This window comes from Sparus aurata, chromosome 8 (genome assembly GCF_900880675.1).
Source record: "Sparus aurata chromosome 8, fSpaAur1.1, whole genome shotgun sequence".
NCBI classification, from domain to species: Eukaryota; Metazoa; Chordata; class Actinopteri; order Spariformes; family Sparidae; genus Sparus; species Sparus aurata.
In genome coordinates this window covers 36,350,038-36,375,210 of record NC_044194.1, presented here as the reverse complement: position 1 = coordinate 36,375,210, position 25,173 = coordinate 36,350,038, and the positions used below count along the sequence as shown (strand labels likewise).

The 25,173-nt window shown below is 41.9% G+C and overlaps 1 protein-coding gene across 1 annotated transcript in view; it reads right to left on the bottom strand.

Annotated features, from left to right (window-relative positions):
• The window catches only part of lrp5 (low density lipoprotein receptor-related protein 5), a 104,184-nt gene extending 80,587 nt beyond the window's left edge, over positions 1 to 23,597 (bottom strand). The window contains exon 1 of the mRNA XM_030425773.1: positions 23,288 to 23,597. Coding sequence (XP_030281633.1) covers positions 23,288 to 23,372 — 85 coding nt within the window. The 5' untranslated portion in view covers positions 23,373 to 23,597. The remainder of the gene's footprint in view (positions 1 to 23,287) is intronic.
• Positions 23,598 to 25,173: the final 1,576 nt, after the last annotated feature.

Genomic DNA, 25,173 nt, shown 5'->3' with positions numbered 1-25,173 from the left:
TTGAGATTCAGAACCACCAAACATCCTGGAAAGTGACAAAGTTACATTTTTTTTTGCTCTAAATTACATAATAACATAATCATCATCAGTAAACTGTACGTTGCCTGACTCTGTCAATTGTGAGGAGGGAAGCTGTTTTCTAGGGGAAAGTTCACTAAAGTCTTGGTCACTGTTCTTCGGGCAGGAATGTGACGGCAGAAGAGTCAGTAGGACAGGCAGGAGGACAGGCAGGAGTACAGACGCTTCTCCGCGTATGTCTGCGGTATTTTTATCCTCATATACAGTGGAGGAAATAATTATTTGATTCCTCACTGATTTTGTAAGTTTGCCAACTGACAAAGAAACGGTCTATACTTTTAATGGTATGTTTATTTTAACAGTGAGAGACAGAATATCAAAAAGAAAATCCAAAAAAATCACATGAAAAAAAGATCAAAATTGGTTTGCATTTCATTGAGTGAAATAACTATTTGATCCCCTACCAACCATAAAGAATTCTGGCTCCCACAGATTAGTCCTTTTGCTTTAAGAAAGTACTCCTAATCTGAACTCGTTAGCTGTATAAAACACACCTGTCCACAGAATCAGTCAATCAGACACCAAGCTCTCCATCATGGGCAAGACCAAAGAGCTGTCTAAGGACATCGTGGAAAAGATTGTAGACCTGCACAAGGCCGGAATGGGCTACAAGACCATTGGCAAGAAGCTGGGTGAGAAGGAGACAACTGTTGGTGCGATAATTCGAAAATGGAAGAAATACAAAATGGCCGTCAACCTCTCTTGGTGTGGGGCTCAACGCACGATCTCAACTCGTGGGGTAACAATGATCATGAAAAAGGTGAGGGATCAGCCCAGAACTACATGGGAGGAGCTTGTTAATGATCTCAAGGCAGCTGGGACCACAGTCATCAAGAAAACCACTGGTAACATACTACCCCACAATGGTTTAAAATCCTGCAGCGCCCGTAATGTCCCCCTGCTCAAGAAGGCACATGTGCAGGCCAATCTGAAGTTTGCCAATAAACCCCTGAATGATTCAGAGAATGATTGGGAGAAGGTGATGTGGTCAGATGAAACCAAAATCAAGCTCTTTGGTATCAATTCGACTTGCCGTGTTTGGAAGAGGAATTGTGACTGTGACCCCAAGAACACCATCCCCACCATCAAGCATGGAGGTGGAAACATCATGCTTTGGGGGTGTTTCTCTGTTAAGGGGACAGGTCAACTCCACCGCATCAAGAGAAATATGGATGGGGCCTTGTACCATGAAATCCTGGGTGACAACCTCCTTCTCTCAGCCAGGACACTTAAAATGGGTCGTGGATGGGTCTTCCAGCACAACAATGACCCAAAACACACAGCCAAGGCAACAAACGAGTGGCTCAAAAAGAAGCACATAGGTCATGGAGTGGCCTAGCCAGTGTAGTTATCAGACTGTCAGACTGACACACCCTCGATACGTGATACAGGGGCTGTCCACACGGGTGAAAACGATCTTTTTTTTCTCCGTCTTCCTCGTCATCGTTTTAAGAATATTTGCGTCCACATGTCTTCACTGAAAACGACCGAAAACGCTGTAGTTCATATTCCAGGCCAATAGGTGGCGCTTCACATTCACCAAAAACGGAGAAGAAGACACGGAGCATGCGCATTAAGCTTGCACGCTGTAAACAAACAGACAGTAGACGGAGAAACCGAACACAGCAAGAAGAAGATGAAAATGGCTAGTGCAAGGAAACCAGCATCGTTTGTGTGGACCGGTAATGAGGTCGAACTGCTGCTACGACTCACACTCAACTACAAGGCATGTAAGTTGCAAGAAAGGCTCAATGTCTTCTGCAGCATGAACACGAGCAAGTAGGCCACCATTGTTGTTGTTGTTGTTATGGGACATCGTGGGGTGGGGCGATGGCGTCATCGTTTTGGAAAGTATGTGGATTCGCCGTCCACATGAAAATGGGAGGGCTGCATTTCAGATTCCTCCACCCTCCACGTTTTCAATTTTCAGGCGCTGCCTTTTCAGGATCCGTATGGACGGTCGGCCAAAACGATGCAATACATGTGCGTTTTCGCAAAACAGCGTTGTCGTCTGGACGGGGCCACAGTTAGCTTATCCATTCACACTGATTCGGTTCGCCAATACTGCACCTCTGATACTACCTCCAGAGGTGTATCAGCACTGGAGCAAAATTTCACCCCTTGCCACCTCAGAGACATTAACACAGAGGTGGAGGCGCAGAATTGGCAGGATCCCGGCATCCAAACAGCAGTTTGAATGGGGCTACTGAATAGCATGATGCTCTATACTCTGATACAGAGTGGATGGCAGTGTGATTATTAGTCCTACAGTAAAACCAACGAAGAAGAGGAGGAGGACTGTTTAATGCAGTTGGCATAATTTCTTCTGCAAAGAAGACGGCTGGCCCCACCGTTGAAATCAAGCCCCCACAAAGAGTGGCATGCCTTGAAGACAGTTTTTGTTGTGGCCAAGCCATGTAATTACATCTTCATGCGATGCACTGGGGACTTTTTCCCACAGGCTAACACTGTGAAAGATGCATCTGTAAAACGGTAATAATAGGCTTACAATCTCTGCGAACTGACTAGTTTAATAGTTTTACTGTCGGAATTTGGAGAGTCTAGAAGAGCCGCCCAATTAGGGCTGGGCCATATGGACTAATAGTCATATCCCGATATATTTAGGCTGAATATCGATATACGATATATATCCCGATATTTTTATGCAAAGTGAGAGCAAATGTTCAGTCAAAATCAAAGCCAAACATGACATGTGGGTGGGAATTTCGTCATTTTAGGGGCAAGTCCATTTGGCCTTCACTTTTTTTTTTCAGGGGCACCAAGGCCACATGACAGGGCACAAAGACCACTGAGTAAAATGTGTTGATTTACCTTTCAGACTGATACCATAACATCCTAATTTATAATAAGACATGGATTATGTATTAACACATTTTTGAAATACCAATATCAAGTTAATGTTACATTACAAAACACTTTTTTTTAAGTAGGGTTAGGGTGAGGTGAGTTTTGTGACACCTCACTGAATATTAGTGTTATTGAATATTTCTCCCAAATAGAAATTCCCCAAAATTATGGCAAAGCACATTTTTTCCAAACAAAAAAATTGTAGAATAACCAGCAGGAGACCACTGATGTGTGGAGTGATTTTGGTGACAATACACTCTGAATAACAGTGAAGTTATTGAATATTTTTTGGTGTTTCTCTTTTCAGTGTTGCACTTTGTAGACGGTCCCTGCGCCCTCGTCTCACAGCTGGCTGACCATTCAGACCAGAGTTAATGTCCAGACGCTCGTTTTGATTAACATACGGTTGTAGCTCGTTGTCTACCTTACTACGGTAGGAAAGAGCCGTCAGTGGTGTTTTAACAAGGTTTCACTTATGAGTTATTGATCCGGGAAGTTCGAATCTGTAAATATATTTCCAACTTTACCAAACTAAATCCTACCACATACGTCAGTTACGTATCATATCAAACCGGCTGAGCTCCCTCGTTGTGCTGCAAGTTTCATTCTTCTGTTTTGAGACGCTGCTGCTGTGTGAGAGGCTTTCACGTGAGATCATCGTGATGATGAGACTCCACCTGCAGGAACCGCGGACTCACTGAAGTTACTGTGAGTGACTACTGTGCACTCAGGTGGCTGTAATTCAGGGAAAGCCCGCTACGCTGACCGGTGGCCGTGCAATGATTTTTTTTCACGGGGTATCAAGGCCAAAGTGTGGGGCAACGGCAGCCACCAAAGTGTTTGTTGAAGAGTGCCAGAGTGTCTGTTCCAGCCCCTCCCCTCTCTATGCATGAAGGAGGAGGGGCGGGGGGAGCAGTGCAGAGAGCTCCGGGTCAGCGGCTTGCCCGGAGCAAGGATCACAGCGCAAATTTGAACTGTATCGATGTATGCAATATGGTCTAATTCCATATCACATTTAAAAAATATATCGATCTAAGTTTTATATCGATATATCGCCCAGCCCTACGCCCCCGAGTTCACTCAAACAACACGGGCAAAGGCCGCGAAGCAGAAAACACTTGAGGATGTTTTGAACAGAAAGCGAAATGTCCTCGAGACAGCGACATGGCCAAGATACTTGAATTTAGCGCTTTAGATTATCAGCCCCTCTCCGCTGTTTGAGGATCAGGTAGCCTAATGGATGACATGGAAATACCAAGTGTGGGCTGCTTCGGGTCTGCTGTCACAGCACAGCATCACAGATGCACTCGCTAGCGCAAGTAAGATGTTAGGCCATTTCAAACACTCACCACGGACCCACTCACACCTGGAAGATATCCAGAATGAAATGAAGATGCCTACCAAGCACCTACAGCAAGATGTGCAAGTTAGATGGAACAGCACTGTCTGCATGATCCAGAGCCTACTGGAGCAAAAGCGGCCCCGGATTGTCTATGCTGCTGACCACAACCTCCCAGCTACACTGACAGCGAACCAATGGGCTCTACTGGAGATGACAGTGGAGGTTTTAGCTCCCTTTGAAGAGCTAACGAGGGTTGTGAGTGCAGAAACTGCAATTACTGCTGATGTGATCCCTGCCATTCAGTCCTGAAACGTGTCCTTTCTCGAGAGCAGACCACTGACCAGGGAGTCAAGACGATGAACAGCACTCTTCTAGAGGCAGTGGATAGATGCTTCAGCTAGGTTGAGACTGACCCACTCATTGCAACTTTGGCGGATCCCAAATACAAAGACAGGCAAGTCAAGTAAATAATGTACATTTAGAATGGCATGATAGGCCTATTTTCCTTTATAATTAATCAAATGTAAGTCAGCATGGTATTTAAGCCAAATCCTTTTTATTTTTATTTTCATGTAGATTTATCAATCAGAATCAGAAATACTTTAATAATGTTACATGTTGTTACAAGCTCCAGAGCTCTGTTAATGGTTGGATACTTAACATCATTTCTCTATTTTCAGGTATTTCACCAAGTCAGACAACCTGGAGCCTGCTAAGGATGATCTCTTTCAAGAGTAGGGCTGCACGATTCTGGAGAAAATGTGAATCACGATTTTTTTGCTTAGAATTAAGATCACGATTCTCTGGCACGATTTTTTCACAAAATGTTTATTGCACTGATGAGTAAAAAAACATTGTAGTATGGCAGAGGCATAAAGCAATGTTTTTTTTTTTTTTTTTTTTTTGTTCAAGTTCTATGACAAATGATTTTTACAATAGAAAAAATAATAATAATTTGTCTCCAAGATGAGAGGGAATCCTTTAATCCCTCATGTTGTACAGTGTTTATTGGGGCCGTATCTTTGGCTAGCTGATATGTGATAGCTGCTTTGATCGGCTTTCTAAAACGGAGGCGTAATATTCATCGAGTAAACATGTGACGTGACATGAAGCCCGAAGTTGGGCTGGGAACAGTTGACAACAAATTTGTCTTCAAAATAAGAGCTTTACATTGCACCCCATTGGAGTTTAGAACTGGGTCCTTAGCGGGGGACTTTTAATTTGAAAGTAGCGACCGTTTCTAGCTTGCGCTACAACAACAAAGCTAACACAACCATACAGCTAGAGATCCAGGAGAAGCTAGCATCTCCCAGATCTCAGTGGCTGTCCAGTTGCTCATCTAGCAGGCGAGGTGGAAATAAGTGGACCCTCCGAGGCGGGAAATCGGCGGACCTAAACAGACCCTCAATTTGCCGCCCTCTGTCTAAAACCGCGGACCTAGCTGCCCAAAAGACGGGCAGATTGGCGGCTTGCTGCCCCGTCTAAAAACGGCTTCTCACTCACTCCTTCCAAACACTCAACTGCAGGCGGGCTTCCTCCGCTGAATCCCATGTTGTAAAGATGTCTTTACCACAGGTTGAGGTTGAGGCAGCGGCAGTGCTGCGTTTGGGGGCGCTTCGAAAAATCCGGGAGGAAAATAGGAGCATTTGTTTGTGATTCAGCTCGAGATATAAAATGCTTCAGAATCGCTATGTGTAGAAATAAGATCACGTGTATGTGTGAATCGAGATCGCGATTTTTTAACGATTTTTTGTGCAGCCCTATTCAAGAGGTAGAGAAGATGGAGGTAAGGAGGTCCCCCAGTGAAGTGTCAGATGAGGTAGAGCCTGTGAAAAAGGCCCCATGTCAAAACACAGCAAGCAGCAGCCTGTCGACGAGGCTTGGAAGAGAGGGAGACGGAGACAGGGTCTGTGAGACCCTAATCAGCTGTTGTTCAGGTGCAGACTTACCTCACGGAGCAAACTATCCCAAGGTCAGACAGTCCACCACATTACTGGAGTGCAAATGTCACATGATTTCATGATTCTCACTGACTGCTGTTGCTACCAAGTTTCTCTGTGCACCCTGCACAAGTGTGTGACAGTGAGAGACTCTTTAGTGCAGTTTCAAACATCATTGATGAGAGGAAACACCTGTCTGCTAACAGGGTAGAGATGCTGGTTTTCCTTAACAAGAACCTGCACTTAATTTTGAAGTGAGGGAAAGATGATAGATAAATGAATGAGACTGAGAAAGATCTCATGTGCAGCTCCAATAGCATTTGAAGAAAATGCCTTCTGTGATAACAAGAACGCCACATTTTTTTTGATATTCAGATTTTATAACAATGCTGCTAAAATAACATGTTCATGTTCAGGTTGAGCTGCTTTTTCATTTATCTAATTAGTTTTACTGTATACATTTTTCATTGAATATTCAGTTTGAGCTATTTACACCACTTTTAAGTGGAATTGAGATTTCTGTTCAAGTACTTTTGTATTACTATAATACTGCACCAAGTGTAATTTTGATGTATATTTTTGTAACTGTAAATGAAAATGTAACAATTAGCTATTACACCACTTAAGTGAATTTGTGATGTTTTTCATTTGAGTGTTATAGTTTTACTACAAAGATGCACTAAGTGGAACTGATAAGAGCCAAAGACATTTTTTTGTTACTGACTTTGTTTACTTGGTGTACTTTGGTGTATCAGCAAATACAAAATATTAAATGACTCGGATCGGGGGAAAAAACCTGATTTTATCCCAATTCAAGTTAGCTTTGCGCTAGACCGGTAGTTAGTCAACTTGGTCAGCGGAAGTTTTGGGTGGGCATACTCAGTGGCACCCCAGCTGGATAGCCACTGCCACAATTAAAGTCTGATTCTATGGGAAACACTGTCTTTAATATATTTTGATAATTGTTTTTAAAAAGAAATTTCTTTTTTTAACAAATTTATATCAACATTTTTTTGTTGTTCCTTTTATTTAAAAATAAATAAAACATTCCTTGACATATAATATATTATAAAAATAACAAATAACATTCTACAAGTTGACAGTTTTATGGAGACATTTTCTATGATATTCAATTATAACTCAGTCCCATTACAGCAACCTATATTGCTTTAACACCTAATTCAATCAAACACAGTTCCACCTTCGAGCAGAAATGTCCATCCTCAGTGTCCATCATTGCAGTCATTCATTCCATTGTGTATACCTGTTTAAGTCTCTGCATCCATTGGTATTGTTGGTGTTTTTATATTCTTCCAGTTACGGTTAAAGTTATAATTTTCTTGGCAATCAATAACAGCATCCACAGTAGGTACCTTTTTACTTTTGAAAATGTTTCAATTTCTTCTTTACAGTTTTCTGGAAGGGCAGCAAAAGAGATATGTGAATAACTCAGAGGTATCTTAATCCCTGTCTGGACAAATGGAAAGAAACATCTTGATTTTACTGCTTAGGCCAATTCCCTGATATCATCATTGCCTCTGATTTGTTTTGATTAATTTTCTATCCATAGGCCTCTCCGTTTTTATGTCAACATTGCATTAGTGCTGGAATAGAAGTAATTGGGTGTTACTTAATAAAAAAAAAGCAAAATATCATCCAAGAACAGAACTGTCTGATGGATTGACCCTCCTTCATCTGCTATTCCTTGGATCTGTATATTTTGGCGTATAGCTCTGCTAAAGGTTCAATTTAAACGCAAAAAGCATGGAGTCGCCCTGAATCACACAAACTTCAGAACAATGACGCTTAAATCTTACTTTGGTAAATATTTTCTCCAAAACCCATTTCTTTCATTTCTTTCTTTGTTCAAGAAATGACAAATCACTTCTATCGAATGCTTTCTGGGTGTCTAGGCTGAGAAGCATTAAAGGTTGGTTGTCCCTCGCCCAGTGCCGGCCCAAGCCTTTTGGGGGCCCTAAGCAGAATTTGATTTGGGGCCCCCCTCCCACCACCCCGGAGTCATCTGTGCTTGACATTCATTGACACAAATGTCACACTATAATGTTACATTATAAATTGTATTAATACAGTGACAGATTATGAACTACTGTCCCCCTGGGCACAGAAGCATAATGATCATTCACAAGAACTTTGTAATATCATCCTGCGAACCCATATATTCCCAGTGATTGGTCGTTTTTCAGTTTAGTAATATTTTTTTAAATGCGTCTTCTCAAATGTGCTCAACCACTTTAGTTGCTTCATCATTTGTCATTTTAGTCATTTTGAAAGGTCTCAAAAACTCATCAATTTGTTCTTTCTTATGTTCTTGATCTTGATCTCTAATATTTTCATTCATAATATTTTGCAAAAGAATCTGATATTTTCTTAGGGTGGGTCTCAGTCTGTTTAGCTTTTAGGTGTTTCATTTGAGGGACTATGCAGTTAGACAGGGCTTTCTGAAGCCTAGTAACCTTATTTCCCATTTCATAATATTTTCTATTAATGAACGTCAAAGCCAAGTATTTGGATAGAGCTGTTTGTATTTCCTGTTTCATATGGGTGTCTGTTAGCAGTGAGACATTGAACCTCCAGGACTTAAGATAATTATCTGACCCTAGATTAATTTTCACAATGACAGGACTGTGGTCTGAAATTGTTATTGGTTGAATTGTGCTATCCTTTATTTGATACGTGTTTTTTTATATAGAAAAATAATCTATCCTCGAATAGCTTCCATGTACTTGGGACATGAATGTAAAGTCTCTATCCTAGGGGTGGGTAAAAATATTGATTCATCAATGCATTGCAATATATTTTTTCCAAATTCAATATCGATTCATAAAATCCTCTGAATTGATTCGGGCAAGCGGTCCCCGCCTCCAGCAGCTGGAAGCGTCTTGCCCGGAAACACCGTTGGAGCTGCGGAGGCGGGTAGCCGATGTCTGACGCACCGCTCTTTCAGAGACTGTAAACTCCCAGCGCAGCCGGTCTCACCCTGGCCGCTGCACCATGCGTCCGGGGAGAGAGGGGGGTACAGTGTCAACGTTTACCCCCTCGTGTCTAGCCGGAGGGCGGAGGGACCGCGGTTATGTCTATGTTTATGTCAGACAAAAATGTACCATGCAGTCCCAGAAACAATGGCACTTTCTCAGCTTAACTATGGTTGCACTATTTTATAACTAAACACATCGAGTACCTTTGTTTACATTTAATTTCGAACTAGAACTTCCTAGGGGAAAGATTTATAATTTTTTTTTATTGAAAAATTATCAACAGGTACCCTTATGAATTATTTATTTATTACTACTTATTACTGAATCGATATCGATGCATTTAAGTCAATATTGAATCGAATCGAAATCAAATCGAATCGTGAGGTTCTTAACAATACCCAGCCCTACTCTATCCCTTGGATGGTGCCAGATCATTACTAAACCCAACTCTGTCATCATGCCATTTTTGGACATCTTAGATTAAGGTCTCATTGTTATGGGTAGTCCGTCTGATTTGTTGTTTAATGAACAGTTTAAGTCCCCGTCTATGAGTATAGTGCTCTTTTTTATTATCTGACCCCAGAGCTGCAATCTTTTCAAAGAAAGGTGGGCAGTCATTTGGTGCATATACATTTAAAATAGTTACTTTTTATACAGATTTACAATCCCTGCTTGTATTGACGCAAAGAGGTGTAACCTTCCCTCTCAGGGGGAGAAAGCGCACATAGTGCAAGTATGACCAATATTACAAAGAAGGTCTAGGTGAGTGTAATCCACTCATACAGAGCCTTAACACCAGCATCTATCAGGGCATCATAGTATGTATTTCGGAATGACCTGTGACAATATAAAACTAATAACCTATGTAAAGCATTAGTATCATGTGTTACTGTTACTGTATATAAAACAGATTTCAGCTCTTACAGCTACTTCAGTCAAAGTGGGCTTTTCAGCGACCTTGGTAGAGATGTTTACGTTTTCCCTTTGCAGAAGAGCCTTGAGATCCAATGCTGGTAACACCATGTCTCTCTTCTTTTGCATGGTGCTCCTCCATCCTTTAGCTCTTCTTCAATGCACTCCCGAGGACCACAGCGCACCTTGACTCTCAGCACCTTCAGTAGCATTGGGGCACTTGCTAGTGTTTTGAAGGTCTTCTGTTCAGTTTAACCTGTGCAGGATACAGGCATTTGGCCTGTATATCTTTCTTTTTAAGCTGCTTGTTGACTTTGTGGACTTTGGTTGCTTCTTTTGTAACTCAGGAGAATAGTCCTGGTCAAAGAAGATTTACTTGTATTGGAAGAAGACCTTTTCCTTCAGGAACCTCACTATGTTTAATTGAGTAGGGGCTGTTGAATCCTCAGGTTTAGACAAAAGTGAGCGGTGTGCCCTTTTGATCTTGGTGGCAGTTTAAGTAGCTTGTGTAGTAGACCTTTCACAAATCCAGCCATATCACCTCCTTCACTTCCTTCTGGGAAGATTCTCATGTTGTTTCATCTCAGTCTATTTTGTAGGTCATCACAGGTTGCTGAGAGGTCAATAACTCGGTGAAGCAGGTATCTTAGCAATCTCTTCTGTTGTACCACTTTGTATTCAGCCATGTCTATTCCCTCTTTGAATTGAAGAAGTTCATATCATGTTCATCCAATTGGTCTTTTATGTCTGCAACGACTTGCTGCAGTTGTTCGAGGGACATTTTTGTCCGACTTGATTTTCTATGTAGAGTATCCTCAACTCTTCCAGCAACGCTGTTAATTGATCTGACTGACACTTGTTGCTAGCAGTACTTAAGATAGTGTTGTCTTGGCTATATGTTTCCCACTGTTTATCGTATTTCAAAGTGTCTTGCCTGATTGAGTCCTTTGTCTCATAGACAAACTAATTTTGTAGTACTCTTTATTGCATTAAAAAAGTCTGGTAACTGTAGTTGTCATTGTTTTTGTGATTCGTGTGACGGAGCTCTGTTCTTATGCTGCCATTCCTTTCATTACATCACCAGAAGTCCTAGTAGTTTTTTTTTGTTGACATATACTGACAGTGTTTCCCACATATTGACAAATTTGTGGCGGTGTGCCACAGAATCAACAAATATCACCATATATTGCGTTGAGGTTTTTTTGTTACGCAGCGTATTCGTTCGGCTGCGTATTTGTAGCGTATTCGTTTGCTCTCCCTCCGTCTCTCTGTCACTCATGCGTGTCTCTCTCCCACACACAAACACACACACACACACACACACAGCCCCTTCCCTTCGTACACATGGGATCTGTCTCCATGAAAACGATATCATCCCTGGAAGAAAAAGTGGAAGCTTGGTTGGAAGTGGAAGGTTGGTATCTCATGAACACCTGTACACAATCACACATTAAAAAGTGACAATAAAAAAATATTCTATGTACTCTTACACTGAATGTTTGCTGCTTCATTCCAGATGAGTATTAAAAAGTATTTTCTACGACTGAAAAAGGCACATGTTGAGGATGCGGACCAGCCTGAACCGGAGGTATCAGTATGAAACAGAGCTGAACAGTCCAACCAGTGTCATTTGTTTTATTATTATTAATTTGTTTTTCGAATATTTTCAGGCTTCAACCAGTGCTGCTCAAGCAGAAAGACAGGGTCAGGAAGAGAACGTTAGGCATTGCACAGTTCTGATTTTGGACAGGGTGAGTTTGTCAAGGAGTGAATTATTATTGTATAATATTTAATATAACAAAGTTCACAGATCAGAACATTGCGGTTTTCATCCTGGCCGTGGAACACTGGACCAGCTTTATACCAAGGAGCTTGGTTCGCATTGCCGGCAGTAAGTCAGACCTGTTCCCAGTGCATGTTGGACTCCGGCAGGGCTGCCCTTTGTCATCAGTTCTGTTCATTATCTTTATGGACAGAATTTCTAGGCGCAGCCACGGGCCTGAGGGGTCTGCTTCGGGAGCCACTAGATTTCATCTCTGCTTTTCGCGGATGATGTGGTCTTGTTGGCTCCTTCGAGCCAGGACCTTCAGCATGTCCTCGGGCGGTTTGCAGCCGAGTTTGAAGCGGCTGGGATGAGAATCAGCACCTCCAAATCCGAGGCCATGGTTCTCGACCGGAAAAAGGTGGCTTGCTCCCTCCGGGTTGGGGGAGAGTTCCTGCCTCAAGTGGAGGAGTTTAAGTATCTTGGGGTCTTGTTCACGAGTGAGGGAAGGATGGAACGTGAGATTGACAGACGGATCGGTGCAGTGGCCGCAGTAATGCGGTCGTTGTATCGGTCTGTCGTGGTGAAGAGAGAGCTGAGTCGAAAGGCGAAGCTCTCGATTTACCGCACAAACTACATTCCTACCCTCACATATGGCCATGAACTTTGGGTCATGACCGAAAGAATAAGATCCCGGATACAAGCGGCCGAAATGAGTTTCCTCCGCAGGGTGGCAGGGCGCTCCCTTAGAGATAGGGTGAAGAGCTCTGTCACCCGGGAGGAGCTCGGAGTAGAGCCGCTGCTCCTCCACATCGAGAGGAGCCAGCTGAGGTGGCTCGGGCATCTGTTTCGGATGCCTCCCTCGGCATGTCCTGCCGGGAGGAGACCCCGAGGAAGACCCAGGACACGCTGGTGTGACTATGTCACTCAGCTGGCCTGGGAACACCTTGGGATCCTCCCGGAAGAGCTGGAGGCAGTGTCCGGGAAGAGGGAAGTCTGGGTGTCCCTGCTCAGGCAGCTGCCCCCGCGACCCGGCCCTGGATAAGCGGACGATAATGGATGGATGGATGGATGGAAAGTTCTGTGTTTCGATTATATTTGTCTTTGGATGCTATGTTGCCAATACTGCCCCGGTAACAGCGAAAAAGCATTCCTGCAGCAGGCAGATAAACCAGCATAATGTGTATTTTGTCTGAAAAAGACAACTGGCTGACACTCCCACTTCAGCTCACTACTGTTAATCTGACATTTAAAATGCACAAATGAAATCAAACACATCATACACATCTTAGAATCAACTCTTGTACCGGAACAATGATTTGTCTCCCAATCAGTGATACTTTGCCCTCAAGACAATTACCTTAAACACAGACACTTTTAATGTTTTGTCCCTCACACTTCGAGCTAATAAACAGCATCTGTCCCAGGCAGTGAAAGTCAGGCGGCTCCCGTTATTCACTCTTGGTGATTATGTGACCTGATTTCAAGCAAAAAACTGACTTTGTTGCCTCCCACAATTGTGAAGACATAGTTACCAAATTTGGCAATTTATGTAGAAAAAAAATCACCAAATTTAATTTGGGAAAGTCACTGAGACAATCAGCCCTCCCGAGTCTTTGGTGGACTTCCTCCGGAAAACACGATCCCTCTCCTGGAATGAGAGCCAGACAGGGTCCGCTTTTCAGTGAGGGTGATTGTGTGATGTCATTTAGAGCAAAAACTCTTTCCACGATGCATGCTGGATCGGGATCTAAATCACTTTAAAACACTTTATAACAGCATCCATATCAGTTTTCTGAGACATTTTCAGATTTACAGGGGGAACCCAGATTGATAGCCTAAATGCTAAAGAAAACACACATGTAATGTGTACTGTCACAGCTCTTCCGGTTCTGCACACTTGTTCAGTGTAAGAAAACAAAGGCAGTGTAGAAGCAAGCGTTTGTTGAAGCCTATTGCAGAATCTCTGTCCAAAAGGGGCTATAGTGTCCAAGAGGGACATCTGATTATGTGACTGATGATCATGAAATTACACCTAGATAAGGAAAAGCTATAGGTCACTACGGAGTCGATGCGTCCCATATGGGAGTGAATAAAAAAATAAAATGTTTTAAGTATTTATGTATGTAGATTTAGTAGAATGTAGCAAACTTCAGTCTAATTAACAGTAGTTTACAGTTATGTTTGGTGGGGAATGTGAATTTCACTATTTTTACAGTTAAATATAAACATGTGTCAAATGTTTAGTAAATACGTAGAGATTAGGTGATCTTTGAGTTCTAATTGAGGAAAAAACAGTTATGAACAGTAATGAGTCATTTAAAAAACTGTCGTCATTATTTTAACGCATTGTTATTCTATCCCACAGTGAAACACAGATGACAGTTTGTCATCCACATATTTCAATTTAACTAACTAACAGCTCTAAATTTAAGATGACAAAACATGTGTAGTAATGTGCAATCTGTAGAAAAATGACAATGTGTGTGTGTGTGTGTGTGTGTGTGGTGAACACACACATGCAACTTGACACAAAAGAACAGACCAAAAACTTCATTTCAGTTTGTCAATGGGTTTAACAATCAAAGTACGAGCGGGAGATGTGACTTGAGTCTGTGTGTGCATTTGTCTGTGTGTGTGTGTGTGTGGCGCGGGGGGGGGGGGGGGGCGTGTCATACTGAGGTGGCAGCTTGAAAAGAAAGAAGGGTCCCAAAAGAAGTTTCTAAAGCATAGGCAATGCACTGCTGCACCCCTTTCTGCACACAAACACACACACACACACACACACACACACACACATCAGTGCGCACACACACACATCAGTGCGCACACACACACTCACACACACACACTACTTCTAAGTCCCCCTGTTTTGTTCTGCTTGGAGAAAACTAACAGCCACCCCCCTTTAGCCTACATCTTATCAGACCCCATCTTAGGAGGACCCTCTGTGTGTGTGTGTGTGTGTGTGTGTGTGTCTGTGTGGGTGGGTGGGTCCTTGTGTGAGGGGTTGCAAGGAAGGAAAAGATTTTCTTCACACCTCCCCAGTTGGGACAAGAAAAATGTGCATGATGAGTTCAGGGAGCATATTTATATGCACTGTGTGTGTGTGTGTGTGTGTGTGTGTGTGTGAGGAGACCCCAGAGAAATCAAGGTAGACCGCCACAGACTTCCTTTGTTTCTCCCAACTTTGCTTCTCTCCTTTTTCTCACTCCCTTTCATTCTGTGTCCTTCCCACTTTTCCCCTTGACCTCCTTTCTCCTTTCTTTTTCTTCTCTCAGCGATTTTTCTCTCATCACTGTCTTTTTGCTCTCTTTCCTACATTTTTCCTCTTCTTCCTATCTACCCATCATCAGGCACATATGCAATCCAAAGACCACAGAACCTCCTTGCGTTTCACACCAGATCAACACAAACAGGAAAAGATATCAATCTCTTCCTCCCATTCCTCCTCAGCACTCAGTGTGTTTACATGACACTCAAGAAAACTGAATTACTGTGTTAGTCTGACTATGATCGGATTTTTAAGATGCATGTATACACCTTAGTCTGACTAAAATAGGACCGGATCGGATTTCTCATAGTCGAATTACACCACGTAGATTATTCGATTGAAAGTCACATTAACTCCTGCATGTATACGTTTCCAGCGCATCGGATCGGACATTTTGCCCCGGGGCCGTGAGCCGGAAGTAGACGGACGGCGGCGGCGTCTTTCCTCCGAAATCACCGCAAGAAAGTGCGCCATTGTGCATCTAGTTTGTGTAATTATCATGTACACCATATACGAAGTGTACAAAGATGCAGCTTCGTCTCTCTCTTCGTACGCCATCTTTCTTGAATGCCGAGGCAGCTGGTGACGTAAAGAGGTCAGCCGGAGGTGGCCCCGTTAACACTAGTTGAAATGGGCACAGCGCCACCAAGCGTACCGGGGTATGACATGCTTTCGGCAGTAATTCGATTTTCTCACCGGCATGTATACTCGGATAATTGCAGTTGTCTGATTGAGCAGCATAGTCGAACTATGGCTGTAATCTGACTAAGCTGTGCATGTAAACGCACTGACTGTCACCAAATCTCTTCTCCTGACCTGAAGCCCCTCACATTTCCCTTCTGGCCAACTATTTTACTTTCCCTGCAACCAGGGGCCAGCCAACTAATTCAATGGCTTTCATCAGACCTTAAGATAATTTTTTGATACCAAACAATCTGATATTTCCAAATTCAGTCACAATTTCCAAAATGTTAAACTATCAGGAGAAAAGTATAAGGAGCTGTTGTCATGTTCTCTGTCAGCCTTGGCTCTTGCCCTATTTTGTCAAGTGTCGATTGTGCCTCCAACCAAAAAAAGAATCATAGAAAGACAAGCTTTCATTTTCAAAGTCGTATATCAATTAAAGTATTGTTAAAGCGAAACTCTCGCCAAAAAGCAACCAAGGCTTTATTTGGGATTGAATATGAGTCAGACCTTCGTGTGAAAGCATAATTACGACGAAAGAGGCACTTTTAAGATTTACCGTAGTTTCGACTAGGTTTTTGAACTACTCACGTTAGCTGCTGCAGCTCCTGCGCATCGCCGTCATGGCAGACAAAAAGTGTTGATCCCCGAGTGCGACCTGACAGGCACGCTTGAGGAGCGGTTCACCATTACTCTCCTGCCTGAAAACCTTCTTTTTCATAAACTCTGTGTACACAAACAATGTTCTCAATGCTCTTGTTCATGAGTAGAGACCCTGGTGATGCTACGAGCAAAGTTTCATGTTGTGTCGAGCCTTCTTACTGTTCTAAAAATAGCGATTTTGATGCTAGCATGTCTTGCCCCATGCACTCCCGTTCAAAATTAACGTGCCCAAAACCGAAACTACGGTAAATCTTAAAAGTGCCTCTTTCGTCGTAATTATGCTTTTACACAAAGGTTTGACTCATATTCAATCCCAAATAAAGCCTTGGTTGCTTTTTGGCAAGAGTTTCGCTTTAAGGTATAATTAGCAAAACTCAAGCTCTAGTTTTGACACTATTAAAATGATCACCAGCCCTACAAAATAAAGGCATTTAGGTGACTTTATGTTGCTGTGTCAGCTACCACTGACACTGGATATCTACTCTGCTTAACAGAGTTTAATAAACAGTGTTTGTTTGCTTGGCTGCTGGCTAGGGGCCTGTTGAAGCTGAGTGTGCCAAAAAGTAGGCCGTCAGACGAGGTTGTACACTTGACAATACTCCACTGGTGTTTGGTGCCTTGGCCTCCGCTGCTTCACGTGGGTGACAAGATTGCAGGTGAGTCTGTAGATCTGTTGTCGTTTTTGCTTGTTAGCTACTTGCAATCTATGGTGCAGAACCCAAAATAATTCCACAAACTACTTCTCAGATGCTTTGGTGTTGTGCTTATCCACTCAATTTTGCTCACTAGTGTCTTCCATTTTCGTAGCAAACAACATAATACTACAAGAGTTGAATCAGTTGGTCAAGGGTAGGGCTGGGCGATAAAACGATAACGATATCTATCGCGACAGACATGTGATCAATATCAATACTAAATATGTTCGATAGAACGTCGATATTTCACTGAACTCCGTTAGAATAAAAAAACAGGAAGAAAACGCCGATCGAGAACAGCAGGGCATTCTGGGGGATGTAGGCAGAGGAAGGGCTTTAGCCTCTTGACCTCTCCCGGCCAAGCTAAGCAAGGTTGGTGGCATGAACAAATTCACTCACTCTTTGGCAACCTAGCAGCAACCTGTTGAGTGACATGCCCTGGAGCACTTTCATGTTTCGCCATTGTCCTTCATAACTGCTTCAACAAAAAGAACAGCGTGGAGTGAAAGGAGAAAATGAGTGCGACCGCGAGAGGAAATTGTGGATAAAAGAGGAAAGGTCATGTCACCAGTTTGGCAGTATTTCGGATATTTTGAGTCCGACAAGAGTCAGACCGATATTGTCTGCAAACTATGCAAGGTCCCCATCCCTACCAAGTCTGGCAATACGACACATTTATTTTACCACCTGAGCCGCTCTCATCTGTTGGAGTACAGCAGCGTCGAACAGCCACAGACATCGACATCTGCTGGTACAGGTGGAACACCACACAAGCGGCAACAGACAACCATGGAGAGGTACTTGGCAGCAGTGCCATACGACAAAACATCAAAACATTATAAAGAAATAACGGATGCAGTGGCGTATCACTTAGCGAAGGACTTGCTACCACTCAGAACAGTTGAGAAGTCTGGATACAACAATCTTATTCACATGCTTGACCCCCCTTACATTCTTGTTTCAAATAATTATCAATATCGATTGATATGAAACACTTGTATCGTGATACATTTTTCAGCCATATCGCCCAGCCCTAGGTCAAGGGTCAATAGGAACGCAGTAGGTCAAGCTGATAGTGAAGTTTTAGAGCACCCTCTGCTGGATCGCAAACTACTAAAAATGGTCCGTTGCGCTTATAGATCGTAGTTTTTGATTTTGAACATTACCACATTACCAGTCATTTTCCTCTTACTTTCAAATGAATATTCAAATTTCCAAAATAAAAAGTGATAGCGCTACCACTTACTCTGGCTTTTGTGTGCAATCTGAATGTAAATTATCTGGATTTACTCCCTGGTCAATTAACTCTGCAGTAGTCACAGGTATTTATCACCTCTGCCGCGACTTTGATGTAAAATCTGGGAGAACACACTAATATTATTCTCCTTTTTAAGACACAATGCTATGATGTGAGTTGAAGTTAAAATTGTAGTCTGTAACATTTTTTTTGTTATATTTGCTAAAATTGTCATTATAAATCTTAGAGTAGAACAAGATACAGATAAATTGTGTATAAATCCACTGTCTGTGGCTACACTCAGTGGCCGTAATTTGGTTTGCAAGAATCCATCACTTCCGAATCAACACAACCATTCAGAGCGAGGGGAGTGTCTGAGAAGCGTCAATCATGCTCGTGCATACGCTGCTGACAGCCCCCCTTCCTCACACAGTTCGTACTTGGCAGTGCCCCCCTGCGCAGCATCTGCTCTCACCTGGTCAGATAGGTTCAAGCTCAAGCACAAACTGCGAACAATGGCGGAGAGGCAACAGAGCAGAAAAATGCCCCACCATTGCCCACGTCAATGAGAAGAAATAAGAAAACTGACGAAGAAAAGCAGTGTGAAAACAAAGAATTGGACCGAGCCAAAAAGAATAATAGAATAAATATCGGAGCACTCAAGCACTGTTTCAAAATTGTTCAGTTTATTCCAGAGTTTGAAAGCTAAAGATATTAAATAGATAACTATTGTTATAGGGCTGGTGCGATGCGTCGACATAATCGATTATGTTAATACGTCGATTTGTGTAAATGAGGTGTGACTCTTCACTGGCCTCACAATTCGATAACAATTCAGATGTCAACGATTCCAATGCAAAACAATTCCAAATTGTTGAAATATAAGTGACAAGTTTTAAAATGTTTGTTGATAATTCAGGTTGGATTTAAAGGTTCCTCCTGGGTTACGTCCCTTCACAGGAAAATAAGAGGGAAAATTCTGTGCTTTTAATTATGGGACCTAATTAATGACAAAGTACATGAAATTGGAACAGTTTTAACAGATTTTCACCCATTAATCATCGAAATTTGCACACTGAAGGGCATGTATAACATGAAATGATTTTACATACACAGCTTATAGGCTACAGATCCATTATGAGATCACTTCCTGAACAGTTCACAGTCATCAGTTGGATTAATTTGTAATTTAGCTTCGGAACTGCCTGGCCAAAAAAAAAGTCATCTTGGTTTAACTAAGAAAATAGGTCAGAGCCTACCATTGGATAATTACTGCAGTGATTAATCTGTTTCAGCTGGCAACAAGTTATTTAACTCTAACTGATGCAGTTGGTAACTTCTCATTTCTCAACAACCATGCAGGAATATATATCGTGTGGATATGTTACTGTATTTCAGAAGAGTGAAATTCTTGGCCTGCATCAAGCAAAGAAAACATCTAAGGAGTTTGCTGAAACTACTAAAATCGAGTTTAGAACTGTCCAACGCATCATTAAAACCAGAAGGATAGTGCTGAACCATCATCTTTGAGGACGAAATATGGTCAGAAAAAATTATGATTGAATGATTGTGATCATGGTGATAGGCTGTTCTACTTTTTTTCTAATCATCACTCATTTTAAATGTCAATACAGCCAATGACACAGCGCAGCTGTTATTATCAACCTGTATTTATCTGTAATTTTGTATAAAATGAAAAACACTTCCATTTATTGAGTGATCTTAGAGTCTATAACACAGAGACACAAACACAGAAAACTGTGATGTTTGCCAGGCAGTGTGCTGACACTACTTTGGTTATTTTGGCTAGCAGGTGTGAAGTGTGTGTACATGTGGTCACCTTAGTGCCAAACTTAGGATATCATTAATCTTGTCTCAGGACCAAAAAGAGCCGGTCACACCTGTCTAACCCTCTCCATGATGATCTGTGGTAGCCAACTAGATCATCCCATCTAGGTGCTAATCTGTACCCACTGCTATCAGACTGTACAACAACAATTGAAACCGTAGACTGGCATTACTCTGACACAAAGGCACAAAATTTCCACAGTGACTCACATACTCCTTCCCCTCTCCATTGACTGTTGGACTGTTGGCTGATGTATTTACATTTATATATGTTGTTATATATTATACTTATTATGTATTACACAATACTATACCATATTATTAGGTAATATAGTATATTATACTATAATATAATATAATATATTACATTACTTACTGGTGCCATCGACGTTAATTACTCGCGACATCACGTCAAGCACCCAGGCACCAGGTCAGAGAGTCAGAGGAGTGTCATCTTGAAAATAGGGCAACGTCTCACCGGAGAAAAGGTGGACTTATTAGCTTAAGAAAACTTATAATAGATTTTATAAGTTCAATAGACATTCGCAAAATATTGATGGCCAGCTAAGGTTACGTAACATATCGGTAGCTTAATTAATTGGGCCCGGTGCCAACTCAACTCAGTGTCGCTAACGTGAGTAAACTAACTGATAGCATTAAGCGAATATATACACGCCATGATGTCACTGCTGACTGCATTTTCAGATGAGCTTGTTCAAATATTTCTCAAAGAAGAGAAAGACACCTGATGAAGATGATGCTAGTCAGGTATCAGTAGCCTTTTACTGACTCAAATGATGATGGGTAGGTAACAAATTGTCTTCACACTTGTAATCAGATGTGATGTGAGTGTAAATTATCTAACGTTAATGTTTTATGTAATCGTATAAGACAAGTAACATTAGACAGGGAGGAGCAGTGGAACAAAGTGAAGGAGAGCAGAGTACAGCAGGGGGAGAGCCGAGTGAAGGAGCAGGAGAGCAAAGTGATGGTGCAGGAGAGAGAGATGAGAGTAGAGGAGAAAAACCTAAAGGGAAGCACAGGCTATCAGGCTGGGACCCTAAATGGGTTGAAAAAAATAGCCGGTTCCACTGATTCTACAGCCCCATCAAGAAATTATTATTTATTGTTTTATTTATTTATTCATTTTTATGGTTGTATTTTTGTTATTATTTATTTTTTTTTTACATTCAGCCTTTAAAAAGCCATTTTCCATGCCAGCCATTCAGTAAAAAGGGGGATTATGCTGGGCATAAAAGTCAAATCTGCAGTCAAGTGTCATTTGTTGACGCCACCACGGCTCCCCGGAGAGCCTGCCCCCACTGCTGAAAAAAATCCTAGAGGAAACACTGCCTTAGTTGTTCAATACTCAAAATATGAGATCAGAGTATGGCCAAGCAAAATCAAAACTGTGCTTATCTTTTATAAAATATTATGTTTTAATAATACATTTTTATCTATGACACTTTTTTTTTTGTTTTAATAATGCAAATGGAGAAATGTATAGTTTTAGCTGTTTCTAGTCTACTGGGCATTTCAAAATTAGGAAAAGACGACATTTAGATCATGGATTACATAGATAATTAATTTTTCCCACATCACCCCTAAACTTAGTCTTGCTACCTACCTATCTATCCTACCTTATCTTTTGTCCCATCTTGGTATAATATTCTAATCCCTATGAACACTTTGTCTACCAGCTTTGTCTCAATGAAAATCCAGTGAAAATCCAAGTAAAGTTTAGATAGATAGATAGATAGATAGATAGATAGATAGAAACTCGACCCCATAGTCCAGCTTTTTTTGTCATTTATTATCATTTCTCACTTTTAATCACTCCAGTCATCAGATAACTTGATGAATGTCACAAGTACACATTACAACAATTTAGTTACTAATGATTTGAGTGCTGAGTCCCATAGGACTCTACATACAGTCATTTTTAACAGGTTTGGTAAAGACATAATTAGGATGCAGAATCAGCAAAATCTTTTCTATAAAATATATCAAGAGTGGACAGGGCAGGTCTGTGGAGGGTAAATGCCTCATAATGTTCCCCATCGTTTTCCTAGGATGAGTGCACCACTTAGATAACTAGTGTCTGACTGATATTGAAAGTAACGTTACGAAATAGCTTTGAAGGGGCAAAGCAAAGCAAACATTGTCTTTTATGAAAATGTTAGGCTTCTCAACTGCAGATCTGAAATGGACATTAATGGAGCACTGAGAGAGAGAGTTGTAGATGTCGTGTGCAGTGGGTTATAGCTGCATGGGGTATTGGACTCTAAAATATGAAGCTTTAATTTCAACATGCGAGGAGACAAAAACAGGCTGGCCATAAGACCTGGTGTAAGTTAATGCCTTACATCCATATGAGAGAACGCTAAGCTCCGCCTCTGACTGGGCAGCTTCACATGAAATAGTAAGACCGCAAATCAGCCAGCGGAGAAAGTAAGGCTTACAAAGGCATTGATCCTGACTCAGAGCAAAATCTTAAACGTGACCAGCAGCGTTCCCTTTCCCACATACACATCCCGGCTTCTTTTTCACTAAGAAAGCATAAAGTCTGCTTGACACCCGACACCGAGCAGGAATGGCTGGAGCTACCGAGGCCCGAGAAAATAGCCCAGGCTGCCATCAAACTTCATTCCAGCTCCGACACAAACTCCTAAACTACACCGGCTGAGGAAAACATAGGGAGCTTAGTTCCTCTGGCTTTACCTTCCAGTGTGTCGCACGTACCAATGCAAAGTTTCGACACTTTCATTCCAACAGTAGTGTTGTTGTGCCCTTGAGACATGAAAACCCAAACTTTAAGACAAGGAATCACAGCTAGCCTTCTAGTTCGTCTGAATGTGGGTGAGAGAAGTGCTCAGACACCACTGGACCACAGAATATTAACTACCACCTTCTTATCAATTTGCGTTCCAGACGTTCCTAACTCCTTCTTCCCTAAGAATCCAGGTTGTGAACAAAAAGTCAACGTACCGTCAACCGCCGACAGCAGGGAACTCCGCAGCAGAAAAAGCAGCAGCAGACAGCCCATTTCAAGTCTTCTACGCTTTAAATCCATAACTCCAACTCCATTTTCGGGTATTTACTCCTTAATTAGTTATAAAGATGTCCACCTCTCCGCGTATACATGTACACAACTGGGCCTGTGTTCCGTTCTGCTGCCCAAAATGTATATGCACGAGTGTGTGTGCGCCTGTGTGTGTGTGTGAGTGAGTGAGTGAGTGTGTGTGTGTGTGTGTGTGCGTGTCCCTCTCTTTGGACTATACTTCCCCCCCAGATAAGGCGCTCGCGCTACTTTATACTTTGGACTGTCGAGCTCGCGCACGGAAAGAAAGGGTAGGCGGACGTGGAGTGACGACATCCGACACGAGGCAGCATTTTTTATATGAGTCGTTTGCGTTAATGTTCTGATGTAGTCTCAGAGAGCAGGCTAAACGATGGGCTCTTGTTTTCTGTCGTTTACAGCGTAATTCTGAGGCAAGCTTTCAAAAGGCTACCTCCTATTTAAATGAACCTGCAGGCAATTCAGGAAAGTGAATCGCAATTAACATACTTGAGTTATTGTTTGTTTAGCGCGTAGATTCGGTCTCAGAAATGAAGAGACACAATAATGGAGTCAGATTGTTTAGAAACCCGAAATAAATACTGGAAAACTAGCTTACATTTTAAATCACTAGCAAACAGTTCACGAAGAAACGGATAATTGTGCCTCTATTATAAGTACACTTCACAAAAAGAATTAGAAATCCTGTTTCCAATAACTTGCTGCTTTTTATGAATGCACTAAACCTAAAACAACTTACACATCAATTCAGTCTGAACTGTTCACAACTAAAGGCTACAGTTGGCTATACAAAGCCCCTGCCAGACAGAATAAACAATAAGAACACTTACACTGTAAGTAAAATTATCTTTCTATGTAATCCATCACCAGAGTTACACCAGAGACACATTTCCTGCATAGATGACAAAATCAGACATGTATATTTGCACAGAGAAAACAGCAGTAGCATTTGACTTACTCACTTACTTACTTGTGCTGGTATGGACATGTTCTTAACATGTAGGCCCAGAAAATAGACTTTGTTAAAGGAGCTGTTGGAGCAGTTCCATGAGCAGAGACATCATGGTGCAGTGACTGCATGCAGTAGGCTATCTCTAAAATCCTGTCTGCATAGTGAAGGTGCCTTTATAGCTGACGTAGCCTGAAGAAATCAATGATGACTTGTGTATAAGTCTATATGTCTATATAAGCATCAGTTGACAACCAGAGTTGCTGAAAGAGAAACAATTATTTGTCTGATGTCTTCTCCACTTAGTGATGTATTTAAATGTATCTATGATGTTTATAAACTTTAGTAACACAATATGCAATGATTTAATACAGGATACATAATAAGTAGGTTGATCTAACTGCCAAAAGCTTACAAGCACTTCATTGCAACTGAAATTTAAAATTAAACTGAAGTGATGGATTGAAATCCCTGATTTAATCCTTAATGGATTATGTGTCACATCTGTGTTTTGCCTTTCCCTCCTCCTTTCTCCCTTACCTGCTCCTTCCCTCTGTGTGTGTGTGTGTGTGTGTGTGTGTGTGTGTGTGTGTGTGTGTGTGTATCTATGGGTGTGGCAGCAGCAGCAGAGCACACCTGAGTCAACCCATCACCTGCCTGCCTGGTTACCTGCTAACCAGGTCTTCTCCTCCACTGTACCCTCCTGAGATCACTGTTGGAACAATAAATCATTTGCTCACTACTTCCTGTCTCCGGTCTCTGCATTTGGGTCCTGGAAATACACCCCCACCGTAACATTATGAGCATTTCAATTTTCAGTTGGTTTACATTTTCCAAGTTTATCAT